Here is a 22,781-nt window from a genome sequence, read left to right on the forward strand (position 1 = left end):
ATGTTTCGCTCTGGATGAGCTTTTATTGACATAAAAAAAAATGTAACAAGGAAAATTCCGTGATCTCTGTGTCCTCAGGGAACAGGGTATTGGGCTATAGATGTATAAAGCCCGAGTAAGCCTCCACAGGGGGTACTGATGACGTTACAATGATTTAGCCATGTCGGGGCGCACTCCCTTGTTTTTCATGTGACAAGGATTATGCAGATGCCCCTTTCTAGGACCCATTTTCTTGGATATTTAGGTTGCTATTGTCTTGCTTTTTGTGGTGTTCTTGCTGTTATCAGCAATTGTCTGGCTTTTAGCCAAGAGTGATTTTTAGGGCAACCACATATTAAATTGACAGTTTGTCCTTTCCACCGTAGTGCTGGTGATACTAGTTTGTCTAGAAAGCATAGTGAACGTGCCAGAAATGTCCAGATCATCACATTTGGAAAGCTTTGTTGGTATGGAAACATGACATGGATAGTGCTGGGTCTACAATTTATACTGCACTGCATTACTAGTTTCTGCTGATTTTAGGGTTTTTTGTTTTTATTTTTAAACATGTGACATCAGCATATTAAGGGGGTACTCCACTGGAAAACTTTAACTTTCTGGCACCAGTTGATTTGAAAAATAAACAGATTTGTAACTGTCAGCTGCTGTCTACTCCACAGGAAGTTCTCTTCTTTTTGAATTTCCTTTCTGTATGACCACAGTGCTCTCTGCTGACGCCTCTGTCCATTTTAGGAACTGTCTGAAGCAGGAGAGGTTTTCTATGGGGATTTGCTCCTGGTCTGGACAGTTCCTAAAATGGACAGAGGTGTCAGCAGAGAGCACTGTGGTCAGACAGAAAAGAAAAGAACTTCCTGTGGAGCATACAGCTGCTGATAGGTATGGGAAGGATTAAGATTTTTAAATAGAAGTAATTTACGAATCTGTTTAACTTCCTGGCACCAGTTGATTTAAAAAACCACTGGATTAACTTTTTAAGATGTCTTACAGAGCAGCTGAAAATCATAAGACACAATCCTTCTGTGGCGTACAGCGCTGTTCGAATAATAGATGTTTATAAAACCAATATCACTATTGCATTTCTGGTATTATGTGAGGGTTGTTTTGACCCCTTAAGGACCAGGCCAATTTTTATTTTAGCATTTTTGTTTTTTCCTCTTCGCCTTCTAAAATCCATAACTTTCATATTTCCATCTATAGACACATATAAGGGCTTGTTTTTTGCGTGACCAATTGTACTTAGTAATGAAACCTCTCATTATACCATAAAATGTACGACGAACCCAAAAAAAATATTTTTTTAGGGAGGAAATTTAAATGAAAACCCTAATTTTGCACATTTTGGAGGGTTTCGTTTTCACACTATACACTTTACGGTAAAAATGACGTGTTCTTTTTTCTGTGGGTCAATACGATTAAAATGATACCCATGGCTAGATACTTTTATATATATATTTTTTTAAGCGGTACAAAAATCTAAAACTTTTTGTACAAAAATCAGTAATCTAAAATTGCCCTATTTTGACCACCTATAACTTTTTCATTTTTCCGTGTAAGGGGTGGTATGAGGGCTCATTTTTTTGCGCCGTCATCTGTACGTTTTATTGATACCACATTTGCACATATAAAACTTTTAGACAATTTTTCATTTTATTTTTTGGAATAAAATGTGACAAAAGCAGAATTTGGAGAATTTTTATCCGACATTTACGCACGCGGCGATACCAAAGATGTTTATAAAAAAAAATGTTTATGCTTTTTGGGGGTAAAATGGGAAAAACGGACAATTCATTTTTATTGGGGGAGGGGATTTTTCACTTTTTTGTATTTTTTTTTTTTTACTTACCGTATTTATCGGGGTATACCACGCACCGGCCTATAACACGCACCCTCATTTTACCAAGGATATTTGGGTAAAAAAAGTTTTTTACCCAAATATCCATGATAAAATGAGGGTGCGTGTGTGCGCGTGTATACCCCGATATACCCCCAGGAAAGGCAGGGGGAGAGAGGCCGTCGGTGCCCGCTTCTCTCCCCCTGCCTTTCCTGGGGTCTAGAGCGCTGCTGTCGGACCTTTTCACCCCCTGGTTATCGGCGCCGCTGCCCGTTCTGTCCCCCTGACTATCGGTGCCGGCGCCGATAGCCAGGGAGAGAGAAGCGGCGCCGACAGCCAGGGGGAGAGAAGGGGCAGCGGCACCCATTGCCGGCGCCGCTGCCCCGTTGCCTCCCCCCATCCCAGGTGGCATAATTACCTGAGTCGGGTCCGCGCTGCTCCAGGCCTCCCTCGTGCGTCCCCAGCGTCGTTGCTATGCACGGCACGGCGCTCTGACGTCATGCGCCGCGCCGTTCAGCGCATAGCAATGACGCCGGGGACGCACGACGGAGGCCTGGAGCAGCGGAGCAGTGCGGACCGGACTCAGGTAATTATGCCACCGGGGATGGGGGGAGGCAACGGGGCAGCGGCGCCAGCAATGGGTGCCGCTGCCCCTTCTCTCCCCCTGGCTGTCGGCGCCGCTTCTCTCTCCCTGGCTATCGGCGCCGGCACCGATAGTCAGGGGGACAGAACGGGCAGCGGCGCCGATAACCAGGGGGTGAAAAGGGCCGACAGCAGCGCTCTAGACCCCAGGAAAGGCAGGAGGAGAGAAGCGGGCAGCGACGGCCTCTCTCCCCCTGCCTTTCCTGGGGGTGTATCGGCGTATAACACGCACACAGACTTTAGGCTAAAAATTTTAGCCTAAAAAGTGCGTGTTATACGCCGATAAATACGGTATTTTAACATTTTTCACCTTTATTTATTTTTTTTACACTTTTTATGTCCCCATTGGGGACTATCTCTAGCAATCATTAGATTGCTAATACTGTTCAGTGCTATGCATAGGACATGGCACTGATCAGTATTATCGGCTATCTCCTGCTCTGGTCTGCTCGATCTCAGACCAGAGCAGGAGACGCCGGGAGACGGAGGGAGGCAGGTTAGGGGACCTCCGTCCACCATTACAGATGATCGAATCGCCACGGCAGTGCTGTGGGCGATCCGATCATCCATTTTAACGTGTTCATTGCCGCAGATGCCGTGATCTGTACTGATCATGGCATCTGAGGGGTTAATGGCAGACATCCGTGCAATCATGGATGTCTGCCATTACCGGCGGGTCCGGCAGCCGGGACCTGCCATGCATGACAATCGATGCTCGCGGTCATACACAGGACGTAAATGTATGTCCTGGGGCGCGAAGTACCGCCAAGCCAGGACGTACATTTATGTCCGTGGTTGTTAAAGGGTTAAGATCCCTCATCTATTTAGGGCAGACCGTTAGATTTCTACCACAGATTTGCCCCTTTGTCATTCATTGGGTTGACCTCCATATAAATAAATAGCATGGGCAGATTTTAAACACTCAGAATGTGCTACTTTCATATATTTTGTGGATGGAAAAACGCCTATGAAAGTCATGGAGAGGGATTACAATATGCATGTATCTGTATTTTATCCGTGTTGAATCAGTATTTTCATTTACTTTTGTGAAGTACAATAGAATTTTTGTAGAAAAGCCAAACGGTATTTATTGTACAAAATATGGATTACATACAGATGAAATACTGGTGGTATTTTGTGAGCTGTGCATATTTGTATTGTACTATTGTATTTTATTTGCAATACTACATTTTGCAGTGTCATTTGATATACTACATGCTGCCAGGACTCAAGGAACCTTAGCACAGAGCACCTTACCTGGCATGCTGGTTTTTGAGCCTACTGTTTTTTTTTGTTTTTTTACATCATCACTGATAACCAATGTACATGAGTTTCCCACTTTTCCACTAGGTGGTGCTATTGTCATTCATAAAATGAAAAGCACATATATTTTTGTGTGAAAATGATAATTTACTACATTATACAAGTAGGCAGAACATACGAATAACTGCAGATGACTGTTACTACTGTTCTCTGACTGTTAGTAATGAACTTTAGTCAGTTCATGCATTGCATTGTACCAGGATCCATAATGTCTATAGTCCCTGGCTGCAGATTACTGCTTTATGGTCTATTTACATGTACAGTATTCGGTGCAGATTTGATGCACATGATTTCCTGCTGCAGATTTCAATGTAAACAGAATGACTGAACACAGCTTGAAATCCTGCGCAGAATACTGTACATGTGAATAGACCCTTAAAGGATACAGTAAAACCGTGCCTTTCGTCAGAAATGGGTCTAGATTTTTTGAGACCTAGTGCAAAACTTGAACACAAGTGAATGAACAATTTTGCTAACTGTATCTGTATAGGATCCATTATCTTCATTGCTCCTGTGCATCCTGGACAAGCCCAGGGACAACCCTACATACATACAGCATCATATATCTCTGCTTCCAATCGTGATGTTCCAATCAGCTGGGACGCAGGCAGAGGTCTCCTTACCTGACTCCGCGGCGTCCGATCGTCGATTGATTGCTCCAAACCTGAGCTACAGGCTTGAGCAATCAAGCCCCTATCTGACTGATCCGTGCAAAGCTATGGCTTTGCAGGGATCAGCATAGGAGATCAGCGTGTGCAGTGCTATAGGTCCCAATGGGAGCTATAACACTGCAAAAAAGTGAAAAAAAAAAGTTAACAAAGGTCATTTAACCCCTTCCCTAATAAAAGTTTGAATCACCCCCCCCCTTTTCCCATAAAAAACAAAACTGTGTAAATAAAAATAAACATATGTGGTATCACCGCGTGCGTAAATGTCTGAACTATAAAAATATATTGTTAATTAAACCGCACTGTCAATGGCGTACATGCAAAAAAATTCCAAAGTCCAAAATAGCGTATTTTTGGTCACTTTTTATATCATAAAAAAATGAATAAAAAGCGATCAAAAAGTCCGATCAACTCAAAAATGGTACCAATAAAAACTTCAGAACACGGCGCAAAAAATGAGCCCTCATACCGGCCCGTATGCGGAAGAATAAAAGTTACAGGGGTCAGAATATGACAATTTTAAACGTATAAATTTTCCTGCATGTAGTTATGATTTTTTTTCATAAGTGCGACAAAATCAAACCTATATAAGTAGGGTATCATTTTAACCGTATGGGCCTACAGAATAAAGATAAGGTGTAATTTTGACCAAAAAATGCACTGCGTAGAAACGGAAGCCCCCAAAATTTACAAATGACATTTTTTTTCTTCAATTTTGTTGCACAATGATTTTTTTTTTTTTTCCGTTTCACCGTGGATTTTTTGGTAAAATGACTAATGTAATTGCAAAGTAGAATTGGTGGCGCAAAAAAATAAGCCATCATATGGATTTTTAGGTGCAAAATTGAAAGAGTCCTTAAGGGGTTAAATGATTTCAGAACAACACTTTGTAACCCCAGCTCAAGTCGCAGCTGTGAAAAAATGTGCTATATATATATATATATATATATATATGTGTGTATATATATATATATGTATATATATGTATGTATATGTGTATATATATATATGTATGTATATATATATATATATATATATATGTATGTATATATATATATATATATATATATATATATATATATATATATATATATATATATATATATATATATATATAATATGTATATGTGTGTGTTTTATAAAAAAAAAAAAAATTACCACTTTTTACTCCTAAATGTAATAACCCATTTTTTTTTTTCTTATTTCAGATCCATGTATCCTGTGGACTTCTTCAGATCTGGTGGACTACGATGACCAGTGTTGTTTTTTTTGGGGGGGGGGGTTTAATATTAATAAAATGTTTAACGAGGGCGCTTGGGTTAGCATGTTTTGGAATAAGTTTTTTAAACTTGTGTTATTTTTTTTTACATTTCCTTTACAGGCTTAGTAGTGGAAGCTGTCTTATAGACAGAATCCATTACTAAGCCAGGGGTTATCGTTATCCCCAAAACAGCTAACGCTAACCCCCAATTATTACCCTGGTACCCACTGCCACAGCGGTGCCGGAGCCGGTACAAACAGGCCCGTTATGTCAAAAATGGCGCTCCTGGGCCTAAGCAGTAACAAGCTGGTGTTATTTAGGCCTGGGAGGGCCAGTAACAATAGTCCTCACCCACCCTGGTAATGTCAGGCTGTTGCTGCTTGGTTGGTATCTGGCTGAGAATGAAAATATAGGGATATTTGGGGGGGAAAAAAAAATAAAATGCATAGGGTTCCCTGTATATTCAGTAACAGCCTGATACCAACCAAGCAGCAACAGCCTGACATTACCAGGGTGGGCGAGGACCATTGCTACTGGCCCTCCCCAGCCTAAATAACGCTAGCCTGTTACCGCCTTGGCCCAGGAGCGCCATTTTTGATCTCGCCTGTTGGCATCTGCTCTTCCTGGCACCCCTGTGGCGGTGGGTACTTGGGTAATAATTAGGGGTTAGCACTAGCTGTTTTTGGGTTTAAAGCTAAGCCTGGTTTAGTAATGGATTCCGTCTATAAGACAGCTTCCACTACGAAGCCTGTAAAGGGAAAAAAAAAAAACTTTATTTAAAAAAACACTCCCCCCACAGCCCTTGTTAACCATTGTATTTAATATTAAACAAAAAAAAAAACGCTGGTCATCGACGTAGTCCACAGACTTCGAAGAATACACGGATCTGAAATAAGAAAAAAAACACGGAAATTGGTTTGTACACTTGTGGCACCCTCCCTTGGGGAAAACAACCATAAACCAGCGTTTCCAAACAAGGAGCCTCTAGCTGTTGCTAAACTAAAACCCCCATCATTTGTAATTTAGGAACAGCTGGAGTCTCGCTGTTTCTAAAATACAACTCCCACGATGGGAGTTGTAGTTTAGCCACAGTTGGAGGCACCCTTTTCCTAAACTACAACTCCCGTAAAAACTGAAATTTGCTTAGGTAAGGCTGTATGTAACACTTTGCTTACCCACAAGTCGCACAAAAAATGCTTAGGTGCAAGTGCAACTTTTTTGTATGCAAAAAAGGTTCTAAATACCTAAATGTCCCCCCACTGTCATCAGATAAGAGTACACACTTTCCCACAATACCCCTTGCTTGCCTTTGTTGCGCAGATTAACATTACCTTCAGGAGACTGCCGTTTACCTCACCATGTGTGACCAATCTCAGTGGGTTGTATCCAAGAGCAACAGTTATCAAAACAATGCAGTCATAGGGGGGGATTGGAGAAGACTATGGGGGAAACTTATCAAAACCTGTGTAGATGAAGAGTGGTGCAGTTGCCTGTAGCAACCTATCAGATTGCTTCTTTCATTTTGAAAAAAGCCTCTGAAAAATGAAAGCGGCAATCTGATTGGTTGCCATAGGCAACTGTACCACTCTTCTACACATGTTTTGATAAATCTCCCCCCCCCCCCCCCCTATATTTCCTTAAACATTTTCAGAAATGCCGTACACTATTTAATTTTACACAGTGCAATAGTTAAAACCTACGTTTTTTTTTTCCTATGACCCATGACATACATTTTCTTCAAGGTGCTGTTAAGGATGTATGGATTCCGCTCCATACAGTGTGGCCATAAGCTGATTTCAGTAGCTGGGGGCTGCCGCTAATAAGTGCAGTTTAGAAATCACTGCTGGCGGCTATTGACCCTTTAGGGTAGGCTCACACGTGCCGTGTTTTTGCTGCGTATTTGTTTTTGCGTATTTTCTTACCCAAAATCAGCTGCGCAAAAAAAAGCCTTCATATGGGTCTATGGATGGAACAAAATTGTTATGGCTTTTAAAAGGAGAGGGAAAAAACAAAAATGCTGAAATGTAAATTGGCTATGTCCTTAAGGCCGAAATGGTCTGTGTCTTTAAGGGGTTAAATCACCCTAATTTTCCATGTATAAAATATGTAGCCAGCATATGAACAACACAATAAAAATAAACATATTTGATATATCCTTATTTATCTCTTATGGGAAATGGCGTTAATGATAAAAATAAAAAATACAAAGAAACCAAAAAATGTGATCATGATCATATGTTATGACAAAATGAAGGAAGTCATTAGAAAGTAAAATTAGTCCTGCAAAAAACAAGCCCTCATATGGGTCTGTAGATCTCAAAATAAGTTATGGCTAACAAAGGGTGAGAAGGGGAAAAAACTGCAAAAAATGAAAATTGTCCTGGTCTTAAATGGGTTAAATACAAACTGAAATATAGCAGCAAAGATAAACAAAACTGGCTAGATGTCTCTTGTGATGGTGTCTTCCTCTTGCTAACCTTGGCATACAGCGGTGTGTGTGTTTGGAAAGAACTTATTCTAGTCTCAGAGTACAGATGTAAAAGGGTACTCCGGAACATTTTGTTCCGAACGCGCTGGGTGCCAGGGGTCGTGACATCACTGCCATGCCCCTCGTGATGTCACGCCCCACCCCCTCAATGCAAGTCTATGGGAGGGGGAGTGACGTCACAAGTGTTGCACATAGATCGTGGGGGTCCCAGCGGCGGGACCCCCGTGATCAGACATTTTATTCCCTATCCTTTGGATAGGGGATAAGATGTCTAAGGGCGGAGTACCCCTTTAATAACAAGTGACATATAATAAATTCACAATGGACCTTATTGTGCATGTTCACATGCTGCAACTGACCTGCAGAAGATCCACAGTGTGAGAACATACTCCACATGTGACACAGGGATATGGGATATACTGCTGCATGTGTAGTTCAGATGTTAGGGGAAGCTTGAAGAAAAACTATTTGGGCTGTATTTATTTATATAATGCTTTACCTGTGTTTTTTTTCCCCCAGAATTCTGGCATTGAAAAAGCTTTCTTATTTGATGTGGTCAGCAAAATCTATATTGCAACAGACAGTTCTCCTGTAGACATGCAGTCCTACGAGCTGTGCTGTGATATGATCGATGTTGTAATAGATGTGTCTTGTATATACAGGTAAGCATGTATGCTATGTGTTCATTGTATGAAGTGTTAAAGGGGTACTCCAATGGGGGGAAAAATTCTTTAAATAAACTGGTGCCAGAAAGTTTAACAGATTTGTAAATGATTTATATTTAAAAATCTTAATCCTTTTAAGTACTTATCAGCTGCTGTGTGCCCCACAGGAAGTTGTATTTCTTTCTGGAGTTCTTATCAGTCTGGCCACAGTGCTCTCTGCTGACACATCTGTCCATAACAGGAACTATCCAGAGCAGGAGAGGTTTGCTATGGGGATTTGCTTGTACTCTGGACAGTTCCTGACATGGACAGACGTGTCAGCAGAGAGCACTGTGGTCAGACTCCAGAAAAAAATACAACTTCCTCTGTAGTATACAGCAGCTGATAAGTACTGGAAGGATTAAGATTTTCATATAGAAGTTATTTACTAATCTGTATAACTTTCTGGCACCAGTTGTTTTAAAAAAAAATAATGTTTTTGCACTTTTGTTTTTTCCTCCTCACCTTCTAATAATCATAACACTTTCAATTTTCCACTTCAATATCAATATGAGAGCTTGTTCTTTGCGCCAACAATTTTACTTTGTAATACCATTAATAATTTCATTACAAAATCTACGGCGAAACCAGAAAAAATTACTTGTGGGGCAAAGTTGGGGGGGGGGGGGGGGGGGGGTTGTGGGCGCGGAAGCCATTTAGTAATTTTTAGCGGCTTCCGTTTCTACGCAGTGCAGTTTTCGGTAAAAATTGCGCCTTATATTCTGTAGGTCCATACGCATAGGATACCCATTTTAGATAGTTTTGATTTTATTTTACTACAAAAAAAATTATAACTATATGCACCAAAATTAATGTTGAAAAATATCCTCTAACTTTTATTTTTCTGAATAAGGGACGGTATGAGGCCTCATTTTTTGCGCCGTGATCTGAAGTTTTTGGAGGTACCATTTTTGTTTTTGATCAGACTTTTGGATCACTTAATTTTTTTTTTTTTTTTTATAAAAAAATTATGGTATAAAAAGTGACCAAAAATACGCTACTTTTGGACTTTGGAAGTGTACGCCATTGACCGTGCAGCTTAATTAACAATATATTTTTATAGTTCGGACATTTACGCACGCGGCGATCCAACATATGTTTGTTTTTATTTAAACACTTTTTTTAAATGGGAAAACTTTTATTAGGGAAGAGGTTAAATCACATTTATTAACACTTTATTTCCTTTTTTTTTTGCAATGTTATAGCCCCCCATAGAGGACTATAACATTGCACACACTGATTGCCTACACTGACAACTGCCATGCAATAACATGGCATTGATCAGTGTTATTGCTGCTAGACCTCTCCTGCCTGGATCTCAGGCATGGACCAGTCATTCGGCGATCGGACAGCGAGGAGGCAGGTAGGGGCCCTCCTCATGTCCTGCAAGCTTTTCGGGACGCCGCGATTTCACCACTGCAGTCCTGAACAGCACCACTGAGCAAACCGGCAATGTTTACTTTCGTTTTAGACACAGCTATCAAGTTTGATCGCCGCTTCTAAAAAGTTAATGCTGGACATCGGCCCCATCGGCGATGTTCGGCATTAGCCTTGGATCCTGGTTGCTTATAGCAACGGGGACCCACCGGGTATGATGCGTGCCTCATAACTTGGGAGCCGCAAATGGACGTTAATAAATGTCCATTTGCGGCATGGGGTTAATAATCAAATGGAGTAAAAAATGTATAAAATATAAATACCCCTAGACTCAGGACACCCTATGCTTTTAAAATCATTGTTTGGGGAGGCCGTAGGTTAGCGGACCAGTTTCTGAAGTTGTACTTCTGGGTTTGGGTGACGTCACACGGCCAGTCATTAAATGACAAGCCACATGATGTTACAACACCAAACTCCAAAGTGTTGGACACCAGGAACAAAGTTCAATGAATCTGGCGGGGATGCAGGAGTAAAAAAGAGGGTTGTTTTTTTTTTTACTGTTCCCCTCCCAGAGTGGAGTTTACATAGGATTATAATAAAAGATCTTTGGATGGTCACAATGGTGTTGATTACTTAGGATGTCTGAGGCAGTGGGACATATTACCATGTACAGCGGCCATATTATATTTCTAAGACTGCAGTATGCTCCTCCTGTGTTAGTAATAACCTTTTTTCTTTTTATCTGCACAGCTTGCATGCGGAGTGTAATGGGACTGCATACGACAAGGAGTCCATGGCGATTATCAAGCTCAACAACACAACTGTTCTCTATTTAAAAGAAGTTACAAAATTCCTGTCACTTGTTTGTATTCTTAGGGAAGAAAGCTTTGAGAGAAAAGGTAAGTGTGTGGTTGTACAGGCAATATCCAGATTCTCATTACAGAACAACTAAACCTAACAGCTCCCACTTGGTGGCCAGCTAAAGGTTCTTTGAGGCACAAGCTTTTAAATGGTCACCGACCTTTTACCTCTGCATAAATTAGTGGTGCAATCCAATGTCAAAAACTCCATAATATTGGGAAAATGCCTTTCTCCACTTATAGAATGTTCAAAAAAATAGTGCTTCTCATGTAATCACACCCAAATAAGTATGCTCCTTACCATACGTCAACTTGATAAAGTTCTTTTCTACCTGAAAATTCTTAGGTAAGAAAGAGAAAAAAAAACACATGCGCCCCTAGTGCGGTACCGTGAGACTATTTGGCACAAGTACAAGAAATGCGCTTACCAGAATGTGTTGCACTGTGGGCACAACACCATGAAGAGCATAATAGATAAATCTGCATGCAGCCAGAATCCTCCGGTTGAAGACTTGCTCACCGGTGGAGATTCATAGGAAAAAAATGGCAGATGTAAAATTGGATCCTTAGTCCAGCGCAGTGCAGTAGAAGAGTCCGTAATGCAAGGGTTAACTTCATATGGTTTATTCAAAACACAATCGCAACGTGTTTCTTGCCCGTACAGGGCACTTCCTCAGGCAATGTGCCTTGTACGGGCAGGAAACGCATTGCGATTGTGTTTTGAATAAACCATATGAAGTTAACCCCTGCATTACGGACTCTTCTTCTACTGCACTGCGCCGGACTAAGGATCCAATTTGACATCTGCCATTTTTTTTTTCTGTGAACCTGAAAATTCTTGGAATTCTTTATTCAATTTTCTCATTGTGATTTTTCCACCAACCACCACTATGGAGATAATTTGAGTTTCTTTCCCCATCATGGCTACTAGAGACATTCTTGTCACAGTACTCATGATGACTATACAGCTCCTGTCACACAGTTATAATAGAAGACAGTTCCTTCCTGACTGCATACATTTTGTGCGCAAAAACTGGCAAAATTGTTTTTGGACAAGCATACTCTGTCCTAGTACAGTACTGTTTATTGTACAAAGATGCAACACGTTTCGCTGCGCATGTGCAGCTTCATCAGGCATGTCAATTAGGGGAGATCGCTCAGGTTATATACCCAAGCAGATTAACCCTTTACAGGAACAAACCAGTTTTAACAACAAGCATATAAAAAAGCGCAATGAACATACCACACAATAACACATAGGCGCACGGCCGCATATAAAACATGCAGATCGCAGTCTCCATGTGAATTATGACCAATAGAATTGCACCGTTATAACATGCGGGCAAAGATAAAACCACTTGATTAATTCAGCCCCAGAAAGGACACAGAAACAGTAAAGGGAAGGAAGAAAAAAGGGTAATTATCAGGGATTGCCATAAGTTATATGCTCCGTAACACCGGCCGGGAAGAACTTCTCTCACGTGACACACCTCCATAATGTGTTTTTACGGTAAGAGGTGTATACTACATCACGCTGACAGGAAAAAACTAATCTCGTGTGACATACCTCGTGATGTATTTTGGCCAATAACAGTATTAGTAGGTCCGACAGACTGCAAATAGGGTAAGATGCGATTACATTATTAATAATAATAATAATAATGTAACTCTTAAATTATATTGTCCACTTTCGCCCACAATATCTAACACAGATCATAGGAGATAGATATATATATATATCTATCTATCTATCTCTATCTATATATATATATATATATATAATCTATAACTATACTATACAGAAAATGCAATGAGCAATAAAGAGATGGAATGAATATTACAACATCTGATGCAGATGCAAGCCATCACAATACATCAAACATAATTATATCTGGTATAGTGTCGCAAAAATATGAATAATCACATTATAGATTAATCAGGATGTATTTTTAACTATTTTAAACCCACATGCATCTGCCAACATTTTATATTCGGTGTTCTCTATACATTCATTTAAACCCCAAGGACTCGGGATCGCTAGCTTGTGTATCTAGAATGATTCGCAATTCATCAATCTTTGATACCTGTTGGGGGCTTCAGGGGGAATAGATTCTAATATGGTCAAATTAATTGAATCCGCATTCTTATTGGGAGAAATATTGAAGTGCCTCGACACGATGTGAAGCATAAATCAATGTGCAATATTCAATCTGTTTATTGATCCTTGCTCTTACTATTTGTACTGTTTGACCAACATATTGCAAATTACAGCTACATGAACGAACATATATATCCTATTTGGTATCACAATTTAGTTTACCTTTAAGTGAAAAAGTCTTAAAAGTCTGAAATGATTTGAAGGTGGTCACTTCATTTTTTATCCAATTACAGCACAGGTATATATATAAATATAAATAAATAAATAAATATTTTATTAAACTCTGGGATGCTTGTACTTATGAATTTGAATCCGAGATTGTTTTTTCGTGACATATTCTACTTTGTTAGTGGTAAATTTTCGTTGATACTTGCATCCTTTCTTGGTGAAAAATTCCAAAATTTCATGAAATATTTGAAAACTTAGAATTTTTATAACTTTGAAACTCTCTGCTTGTAAGGAAAATAGACATACCAAATAAATTATATATTGATTCACATATACAATGTCTACTTTATGTTTGCATCATAAAATTGACATGTTTTTACTTTTTGAAGACACCAGAGGGCTTCAAAGTTCAGCAGCAATTTTCCAATTTTTCAAGTTAATTTCAAATCTGACTTTTTTTCAGGGACCAGTTCAGTTTTGAAGTAAATTTGAGGGTCTTTATGTTAGAAATACCCCATTATGAAAAGTGCACCCCTCAAGGTATTCAAAATTACATTCAAAAAGTTTAACCCTTTAGGGGTTTCACAGGACTAGCAGCAAAGTGGAGGCGAAAATTCAAAATCTTAATTTTTTTACACTAACATGTTCTTGTAGACCCATATTTTTTTATTTTTACAAAGGGTAAAAGGAGAAAAAGCCCCACAAAATTTGTAACCCCATTTCTCTCGAGTAAGGAAATACCTCATGTGTATGTTAAGTGCTCTGTGGGTGCACTAGGGAGCTCAGAAGGGATGGAGCGAAAATGGTATTTTGCTGAAATGGTTTTTGCGGGGCATGTCCCATTTAGGAAGCCCCCATGGTGCCAGAACAGCGTAAAACGCCCCACATGGCTTACTATTTGGGAAACTACACCCCTTGAGGAACGTAACAAGTGATAAAGTAAGCCTTAACACCCCACAGGTGTTTGACGATAGGCGTTGAAGTTGGTTGTGAAAATGAAACATTACATTTTTTTACTAAAATGCTGATGTTACCCCAAATTTTTCAGGTAATAGGTGAAAATGCCCCCCAAAACTTGTAACCCCACTTCTCTCGAGTAAGAAAATATCTAATATGTGGATGTAAAGTGCTCTGTGGGTGTACTACAATGCTCAGAAGGGAAGGAGCGACAATGGAATTTTGGAGTATTTGGTTGGAATAGAAGTCAGGGACCATGTGCGTTTACAAAGTCCCTATGGCGTCAGAACAGTGGACCCCCCCCCCCCCCCCCCCCCCCACACACACACATGACCCCATTTTGGAAACTACACCCCTCACGGAATGTAACAAGGGGTGCAGTGAGCATTTACACCCCACTGGCATCTGACAGATCTTTGTAACAGTAGGCTGTGCAAATGAAAAATTAAATTTTTCATTTTCACGGACCACTGTTTCAAAAATGTCAGACACCTGTGGGGTGTAAATGCTCACTGCACCCCTTGTTACATTCCGTAAGTGGGGGAAGTTTCCTAAATGAGGTCACATGTGGGTATTTCTTTTTTTAAGTTTATGCCAGAACCGCAGTAATCAGCAGCCACCCCTGTGCAAATCGCCAGTATAGGCCTCAAATGTACATAGTGCGCGCTCACTCCTGAGCCATTTTGTGCACCTGCAGAGCATTTTACATCCACATATTCCTTACTTGGGAGAAATGGTTACAAATTTTTGGGGTCTTTTTATTTTTTTTATTTTTTTCTCCTTGTACGTCTAATGAAAATGAAAAATATGGGGCAACACCAGGATGCTGGTGTAGACCCCAACTTTACCTTTTCATAAGGGGTAAAAGGAGAAAAAGCCCCCCAAAATTTGTAGCGCAATTTCTCCCGAGTATGGAGATACCCCATATGTGGCACTAAACTGTTGCCTTGAAATACGAGAGGGCTCCGAAGAGAGAGAGCGCCATGTGCATTTGAGGCCTAAATCAGGGAATTTCATAGGGGTGTACCTGGATGCAAGCGTTACACTTGCTTCCTCCACCAAAAATACTGTACGTCAGTTTTCCACAAACAGGGTGCCTCCAGCTGTTGCAAAACTCCCAACATGCCTGGACAGTCAATTGCTGTCCGGCAATACTGGGAGTTATTTTGCAACAGCTGGAGGCTCCGTTTTGGAAAAACTGACATACAAGACATTTTTTTTTAAATTTTTTTTTGGGGGGGGGGCGCGCAACAGTGTAAGGTTGTAGTGTCTGTGTAGTGTTTTTTACTTTTTATTTAGGGTTAGTGTAGTGAAGTGTTTTTAGGGTACATTCATACGGGCGGGGGTTTACAGGGAGTTTCCCGCTGCAGCGGAAAATTTGCCGCATCTTGAATCTGGAAACTTGATGTAAACCCCCGCCCATGTGAATGTAGTTTTGAAACTCCTAGAAGCAGCAGTGAAGATCACTTTACAGCGATCTTTCATGCTGCCTCTGACGTTGCCGCTACCACTTGCCTGCTGTCCTTTCAGCCGCCAGTCCCTGGTCCCCACGTGATTGCAGGTAACTGCCGCCTGTCCCCACCGCATCCATGGCTCCCACACCATCGCCGCCATCTTCCCCCGCTCTGAACCGGACTTCCAGGGGCGGGCAGAACTGAATTAACTTTCACACACCCTCACCCACCACCACCCCCGACCCCACCCCTGCCATACGATTCGGCCAGTTGCAGAGTATAGGAGGAGGTGGCACCCCTGCCACCTTGCTCCTATCATTTAGGATGATCGGGGCTGTCTGTTCATCCCTATTTTTAAATATAAAAGGCAAGATAAAAGCTGAATAGGAGCAGACTGGACTGGAATTTCAGAATGCCATAGACAGTGTGGTGGGGAAGAAACAATTGGGTGGACTGTTCGGGTTAAGAATTTTAAGGAATATTTTTACTCTGCTGAAAAATATATGGCGCACCCTCTGGAGTGACTAGTGTAAACCTTGCATCATTCTCATGTAAAACACTTTGGCTTTTTTGATGTGAAGAGTTTTGAATATGACCCATAATGTCTTTTGGTTTCCTTTGCAGGATTAATAGACTACAATTTTCACTGCTTTCGAAAAGCCATTCACGAGGTATTTGAGGTGGGGGCTTCCACCCATAGGACCTTCAGCCATCAAGCCAGCAGTCCAAATCTTAATGCAGTGACTCACAATGGCACGCCTGCAAACGCTGTCTGAGTATAACCTTGTGGACATTGCAACAAGTAGCCCAAGTGCACTGCCCGCCACATGGAGCTGTGTCACTTGTGAAAAGGCCAGTGCAAGAAATACAGGGTACTACAGACAGAAGAAACCTTGTGGATTTCCATGCTCTGCTGTTCACCATCCTTTTAAGTGTCTGATCATAGTGACATGTTTGCGTTCCTGTCATGATTCAACTGATTTACATATGAAATGGATCATTTTTGGTTTGGATTTCTTTTTCTTCTGGTAAAACAGTGTATGCATGTGAAAAGCCGCATGTCATCTTACCTGGTTCATTATTATTATTATTTTTTTTTTATAAATGCTGACTTTACTGCAACTCTTTTACCATTTATGTCAAACTTGGGAATCACAAAATACACACCTACTTGGGGGTTGTTTCGTTCACACAACACAACCTCGAAAACTGAAAACATTCCAGAAGGGGGCGCACTACTGCTCTGTCTGAGAACTAGACTGGCACGTGTCAAGTGATTCCTCATCTTGTAATGTTTGCAAATCCTAAGGACCTTCTGAAGAAACGCAGATAACCGGCGAACGGCACCTTTGCTTCTTGGAGGCAATTGGAAATAATACACGGGAATATATCAGTAGCTTTCACTGTATTACTCTTAGTCAAGTGCACACCTCTATACACAGATTCTCTTTTAAACTTGCAGTCCTTCGGCTTAATTCCAAATGCCTTTTTTTAAAGGGCTGGTGCCTATAAATAAATATATATATATATTGTATGTGTTTTTTGTTTATTTTGTTTTTTTTTTAGATTTTGTTGTGAAATAAACTGCACAGTAAGCTAAGGGTGCCATATTGGTTATGCATTTTGCAGTATATTGAAGACTTGTTTATTATTTACAATATGAAATGTTGCTTTCTGTGATTTAAAAATGTATAAAAAGGTGGAAGCGGATTCTATTAAGAGAGCTGCTAATAATAACCGTACCGATCCTTCAACTACATGGAGATCCTTAGGTCATTGGTAAGAGCCAGAAGAGTGGCTTGCGGACTGACCAGAGTCCTTTGCCCCTTGGGTGGCGGTGCACAACGTCGGAGATGAATAATAAGAGGCAGATTGGTTGTTAAAAGGTTACATTAGACTAGTGTTTTCCAAGCAGGGTGCCTCCAGCTGCTGCAAAACTACAACTCCCAGCATGCCCGGACAGCCGAAGGCTGTCCGGGCATGCTGGGAGTTGTAGTTTTGCAACAGCTGAAGACGCACATTAGACCACTTATCCCTAGCAACCAGTCTATCAGACAAGTCGGCTCTGAAAGCACAGCGGGAAAAGGCATCCTGGTAGAAATCAAGACTATACCATTCCTCATCTTCAATTGTAATAATAATTTTCTAAAATATTTGATTTTTTTATTGAAAAATTCAACAAATGGGTAGAACAGTCTGTGGGTTACCCCAATATGGGTTGCTTTTTTTTTTTTTTATTTTTTTTTTATTTTTTTTAAGCTATGGTATTATATCACCTCTAGGTTATCTGTTGTTTCCGTACTGATGAATTGTGTATGGTGTATGGGACTCATGCTGTAAATGTCTCTCTAAGAATATGGCTTATCCTTCCTGTACCGTCGCTGGTTAAGACTAACCCTTGTTCAGTAACACTACTTTTCCACTAACTACAAATCAGATGATCTACACGTGTTATAGATGTGGCAGTTGTTGCAGTTTATATTGCGGATACATTTTTTTTTTTATTCTGCTTTCTTCAATCCACTGGTGTATTTTAGTATGGTGGTTATTCCATGACGTCGCACCTTCTTGCTGTACCAAAGGCCCTTTTCTTGCTGGATTCTTATGTAACAAAGTGCCACTGTAACTTGTCTGTATGGTTGACTAGAGTGCATTCTGCAAATGATCAGTGATCCAAGGAATCGTAATATGGACCGGAATGAAAGTCAACAGAAAATATGTGGGGGAAAAAAACTTATATATTTATATTTCCTTTTTAATGATGTGTAACAAGGGTAATCGATAAGCAAACCTTTTTACTCATGGCAGAGTTTCGTATTCCATGATGGCGTTCAACCTGTACCCCTCTAAGCAGGACAGCTACAGAAAGTGGTCACTTTTAAAGGTCAGGTATTCACTTTGCCTTGTTTTTCTACCAGTACAACATGGACATATGGCACCTCTGATGGTTGTGACTCACCTAAAGGGACACTATCATTTATATATATTTTTTTTCAAATCATGATCTGTAATTGATATTAAATAAAATAAAACTTGAAATGGAGGTTTGGCTTTGTTATATCAATCTTCCGGAAGGTTTGTCTCCAGTCTTTCCACGCATTCTCTTTCTGTTTAACATATGAGTCTTAAGCATTAAAGGGGTACTCCACTGGCCAGCGTTCAGAACATTTAGTTCCAAACACTGTGAGTGCTGCAGGGGTCAGCCACGCCCCCTCAATGCAAGTCTATGGGAGGGGTGTGGTGGACATCACTCCTCCTCCCACAGAATTGCATTGAGGGGGCATGGCCAACCCCCGCAGCGCGCATATAGCGTTCAGAAGTAAATGTTCTGAATGGTAGCCAGTGGAGTACCCCTTTTAAAGGTTTGGTTACCACATACACATATGTAAAGGGGGACAAATATGCTGTTTTTAAAGTAGTTTATAGCCGTGTAGTTCTTCTCCCCCATGGATCTGATCACTTCCTGGTTTTCTCTAAACTGTAAGTATGCTTTTGCCAGGCAGCCGAACACATAGGGGGAGATTTATCAAAACCAGTCCAGAAGAAAAGTTGCCCATAGCAACCAATCAGATTGCTTCTTTCATTTGTCAGAGGCCTTGTTAAAAATGAAAGAAGTGATCTGATTGGTTGCTATGGGCAACATTTCCTCAGAACAGGTTTTGATAAATCTCCCCCATAGTCCCACAATCACCCTTGCATGCATACACAGTAGAGCCTAACTAAGCCAGTACTTCTTGTAGACTCAGTTTTGACCCGTATCCGGTTTTGGACCGGACCTGAAACCGTAGTATACTACGGTTTTAGCTGTGGTCAGGAAACCGCATACTGGTCAAAACTGAGCCGTCCGGAGTCACCGTTTGACTCCGGTCGGCTCATTAAAGTAAATGGAGTCACGGGCTGATCCGGCTGGGGTACGGGAGCGAACGGTTTGCCCCTCCCCCAGCCGGATCTGCAGCCTTTGATACAACTGATGTAGACTGCAGTTGACTTGACCATGTGTGATCACCTTAGAGGGTCAAAACCAAAGACAGCAGGATTAAAATAGTAAATTTTTTGTGAACCCAGGGTAAAACTTGACACAACTGATGCCACAACTGATAATTACGTGTATCAGTTGTTTAGCATGCGGTGTCCATTATTTCCGGCAACATGTCTTACCCCCATGTAAATTTTTACCCCTTCCTGACACATGTACATGTATGTCATGGGTCGAGTGAGCTGACATGATGTAGGCCGGGTCCACGTCATAACCGGTAGATGCCTGCTTCTATCAGCAGCTGACATCTGCTGGTAATGATGGACATTGGAGTTCGCTCCAATGTCCGTCATTTTTACCCGGTTAAATACTGTTATCCATACAGATCACGGCATTTAAACATTACATGTCCTATTTCCTGATGTCTAGTGGTCCCATATCCCCCCTTCCCCCCCAGTCCTTAGCAATCGGACAGAGATTTCCTGGATCAATGTGATGCAGTAGCATTACTTTGATCTATGTAAGCCGTAAAAATATTGTAAAAAAAAAAAAAAAATCCCTCCCCTAATAAAAATGTATATCACCCCCTTTTTCTCATTTTATTTTAATAAAACACTGTACAAAAAAGAAAAAAAAATACACATTTTGTATAGCCATGTACGTAATTGTCCAAACTATTATATTATGTTTCTGATCATGCACATTAAATCCCCCAAAAATCTAATCTGATAAAAAAAAAAAAAAAAGTCTGCACTACCATTAAAAACTACAGCTCATTGTGCAAGAAACAAACCCCATCACAGCTCAGTAGGTGGTGGGGGGGGGGGAGAATAAAAAAATTAATGGGGTGAGAACATGACATGGTAATAAACAGTTCTGTCTTTTTTTTTTCCAATTTTTTTATTTTTTTATTTTTTACCACCATAAAACGAAACAAATATTGTTCACTTTTGGCATCATTGGAATTTTACTGACCCATACAATAAAGATAGCATCTCAGTATTACCGTATTTTGAACTCACAAAAAATTATTGCCCCACAAAATTGTGCAATTCCAGATTTTTTAAAAATTTTGCCTTACATATTTTTTTCTGGCTTCGTAAAACACTTTTTTTGTTTTATGTATCAGTGGAAAGTACAATTTGTCCTACAGAAAATAAGCCCTAATACCACTTTGTCAGTCGAAAAATAAAAAAAAGTTATGGGTCATAGAATGTAAGGAAACAAAAAAAAAAAAACCATGAGCCAGAACAAAAAAAAGGTCATGAAGGGGTTAATGACCTATTGTGTTATATGTTTTGTGCTACAAAGTAGAATCCCTGGGAGATTTATCAAAACCTGTCTAGAGGAAAAGTTGCTGAGTTGCCCATAGCAACCAGATTGCTGCTTTCATTTTTAAGAAATTTGGTTGCTATGGGGTAACTCAGCAACCTTTCCTCTAGTTCGTTTTTGATAAATCTCCCCCTCTGTGTCTGATGCCATTTCATCTCATATTGGGGAAGATTTATCAAAACCTGTCCAGAAGAAAAATTGCCATAGCAACCAATCAGCTTGCTTCTTTCATTTTTTAACAAGGCCTCTGCAAAATGAAGGAAGCAATCGGATTGGTTGATATGGGCAATTGTATATTTTACAACAACGAGAAGGGGAAGTGTGTGTATTACACAGAATGGTATACAGCAAAGGTATGGAGTGACCCGGAACAAGCTGGAATAAGGCTGCGGTTTCAGTAATGAGGAGCTATGGTGGAGTGCATGTATAACCCCGTATGGGTGCCGATACTGGAGGTGCAAAGTCCATATGTAGAACGGTGAATATGAAATCAAGAAAACAAGACTGCACTCACCAATGGCAACAGAGCTTTATTGCAGCATACCAGGTAACAAAAGCAGGTGGATGGAGGGAGGCGGGGGACATACGTCCCCCGCCTCCCTCCATCCACCTGCTTTTGCTACCTGGTATGCTGCAATAAAGCTCCGTTGCCATTGGTGGGTGCAGTCTTGTTTTCTTGATTTCATCTTACACAGAATGGTATTGCACAGTTTTACATACATTCAACGGATATACTCCCATTATCATCTCTTCGCCCCCCCCCCCTGCAAATTCATATTAACTTATTTCTCCACATTTTTAGTTGTACATTTATAGGGAATAGTCTATTTACTTCTATCTATCTATCTATATATAATTTTTTTAATATTATTATTTTTTTTTATTTCAACCTCTATTGCAGCTTTGTTCTCTTGCACCTTCTGCTCCCCATCCATAAGATGTAGTCCTTCCTCTTTAATGCATTGCAGACGGCAGAGCGATGTGTATCGGCCACATGGCTTCCCCATAGGACTCCATGTTATGGACGGCACAATAGAACAGAGGAGTGATCACACTGGCAGTGATTCGGAGGACTTTGCCCCTCCCACCACCATAACGTAAGTTCTGTAGGGCAAGAAGCTCCCAAGAAAAAGCTTGTTGTGGGCTGCATGCGGCCTCACATAAAAGGACTGTAATAGCAGTGTTCATGCTAAACATAGCAGGACCCTGGCCGACATTTACTGTCTGCATGCACCAGAATGTTGGCAACACATGTACCAAAATTGTGATGCACTGAAAGGGTTATTATGTTTGTGTCAGAAAGAATAGTAAAATGAGCCACTCTTGACCCTTACCATTTTCTCATGGGAAAAGGGGCATGTCTAAGGATTGTCTATGTTTAAGCCACATTCACATGAGCCAAATTTAATAACTAACATGGGCCTGAATGGAAATCCAACCATAAACCTAGCCTGTATACTGTAAAATATAGATAATTCTATTCCCCCTGCCCTTCTGCTGTTCACAGACTCAATCTGCTGCCTGTCATGTGACATGCTTCCTCTCGAAGGACATAGCGGAAGGGTGGACAGCCAATGAGTGT

General features: G+C 40.6%; 1 protein-coding gene across 1 annotated transcript in view; it reads left to right on the forward strand.

The window, feature by feature from the left end:
- RRAGC (Ras related GTP binding C) overlaps positions 1-18,934 on the forward strand; it is a 56,308-nt gene extending 37,374 nt beyond the window's left edge. Inside the window, exons 5-7 of the mRNA XM_056557093.1 lie at positions 8,733-8,875; positions 11,045-11,193; positions 16,516-18,934. Coding sequence (XP_056413068.1) covers positions 8,733-8,875; positions 11,045-11,193; positions 16,516-16,667 — 444 coding nt within the window. The 3' untranslated portion in view covers positions 16,668-18,934. The remainder of the gene's footprint in view (positions 1-8,732; positions 8,876-11,044; positions 11,194-16,515) is intronic.
- Positions 18,935-22,781: the final 3,847 nt, after the last annotated feature.

This window comes from Hyla sarda, chromosome 2, assembly GCF_029499605.1.
Source record: "Hyla sarda isolate aHylSar1 chromosome 2, aHylSar1.hap1, whole genome shotgun sequence".
Classification (NCBI taxonomy): Eukaryota; Metazoa; Chordata; class Amphibia; order Anura; family Hylidae; genus Hyla; species Hyla sarda.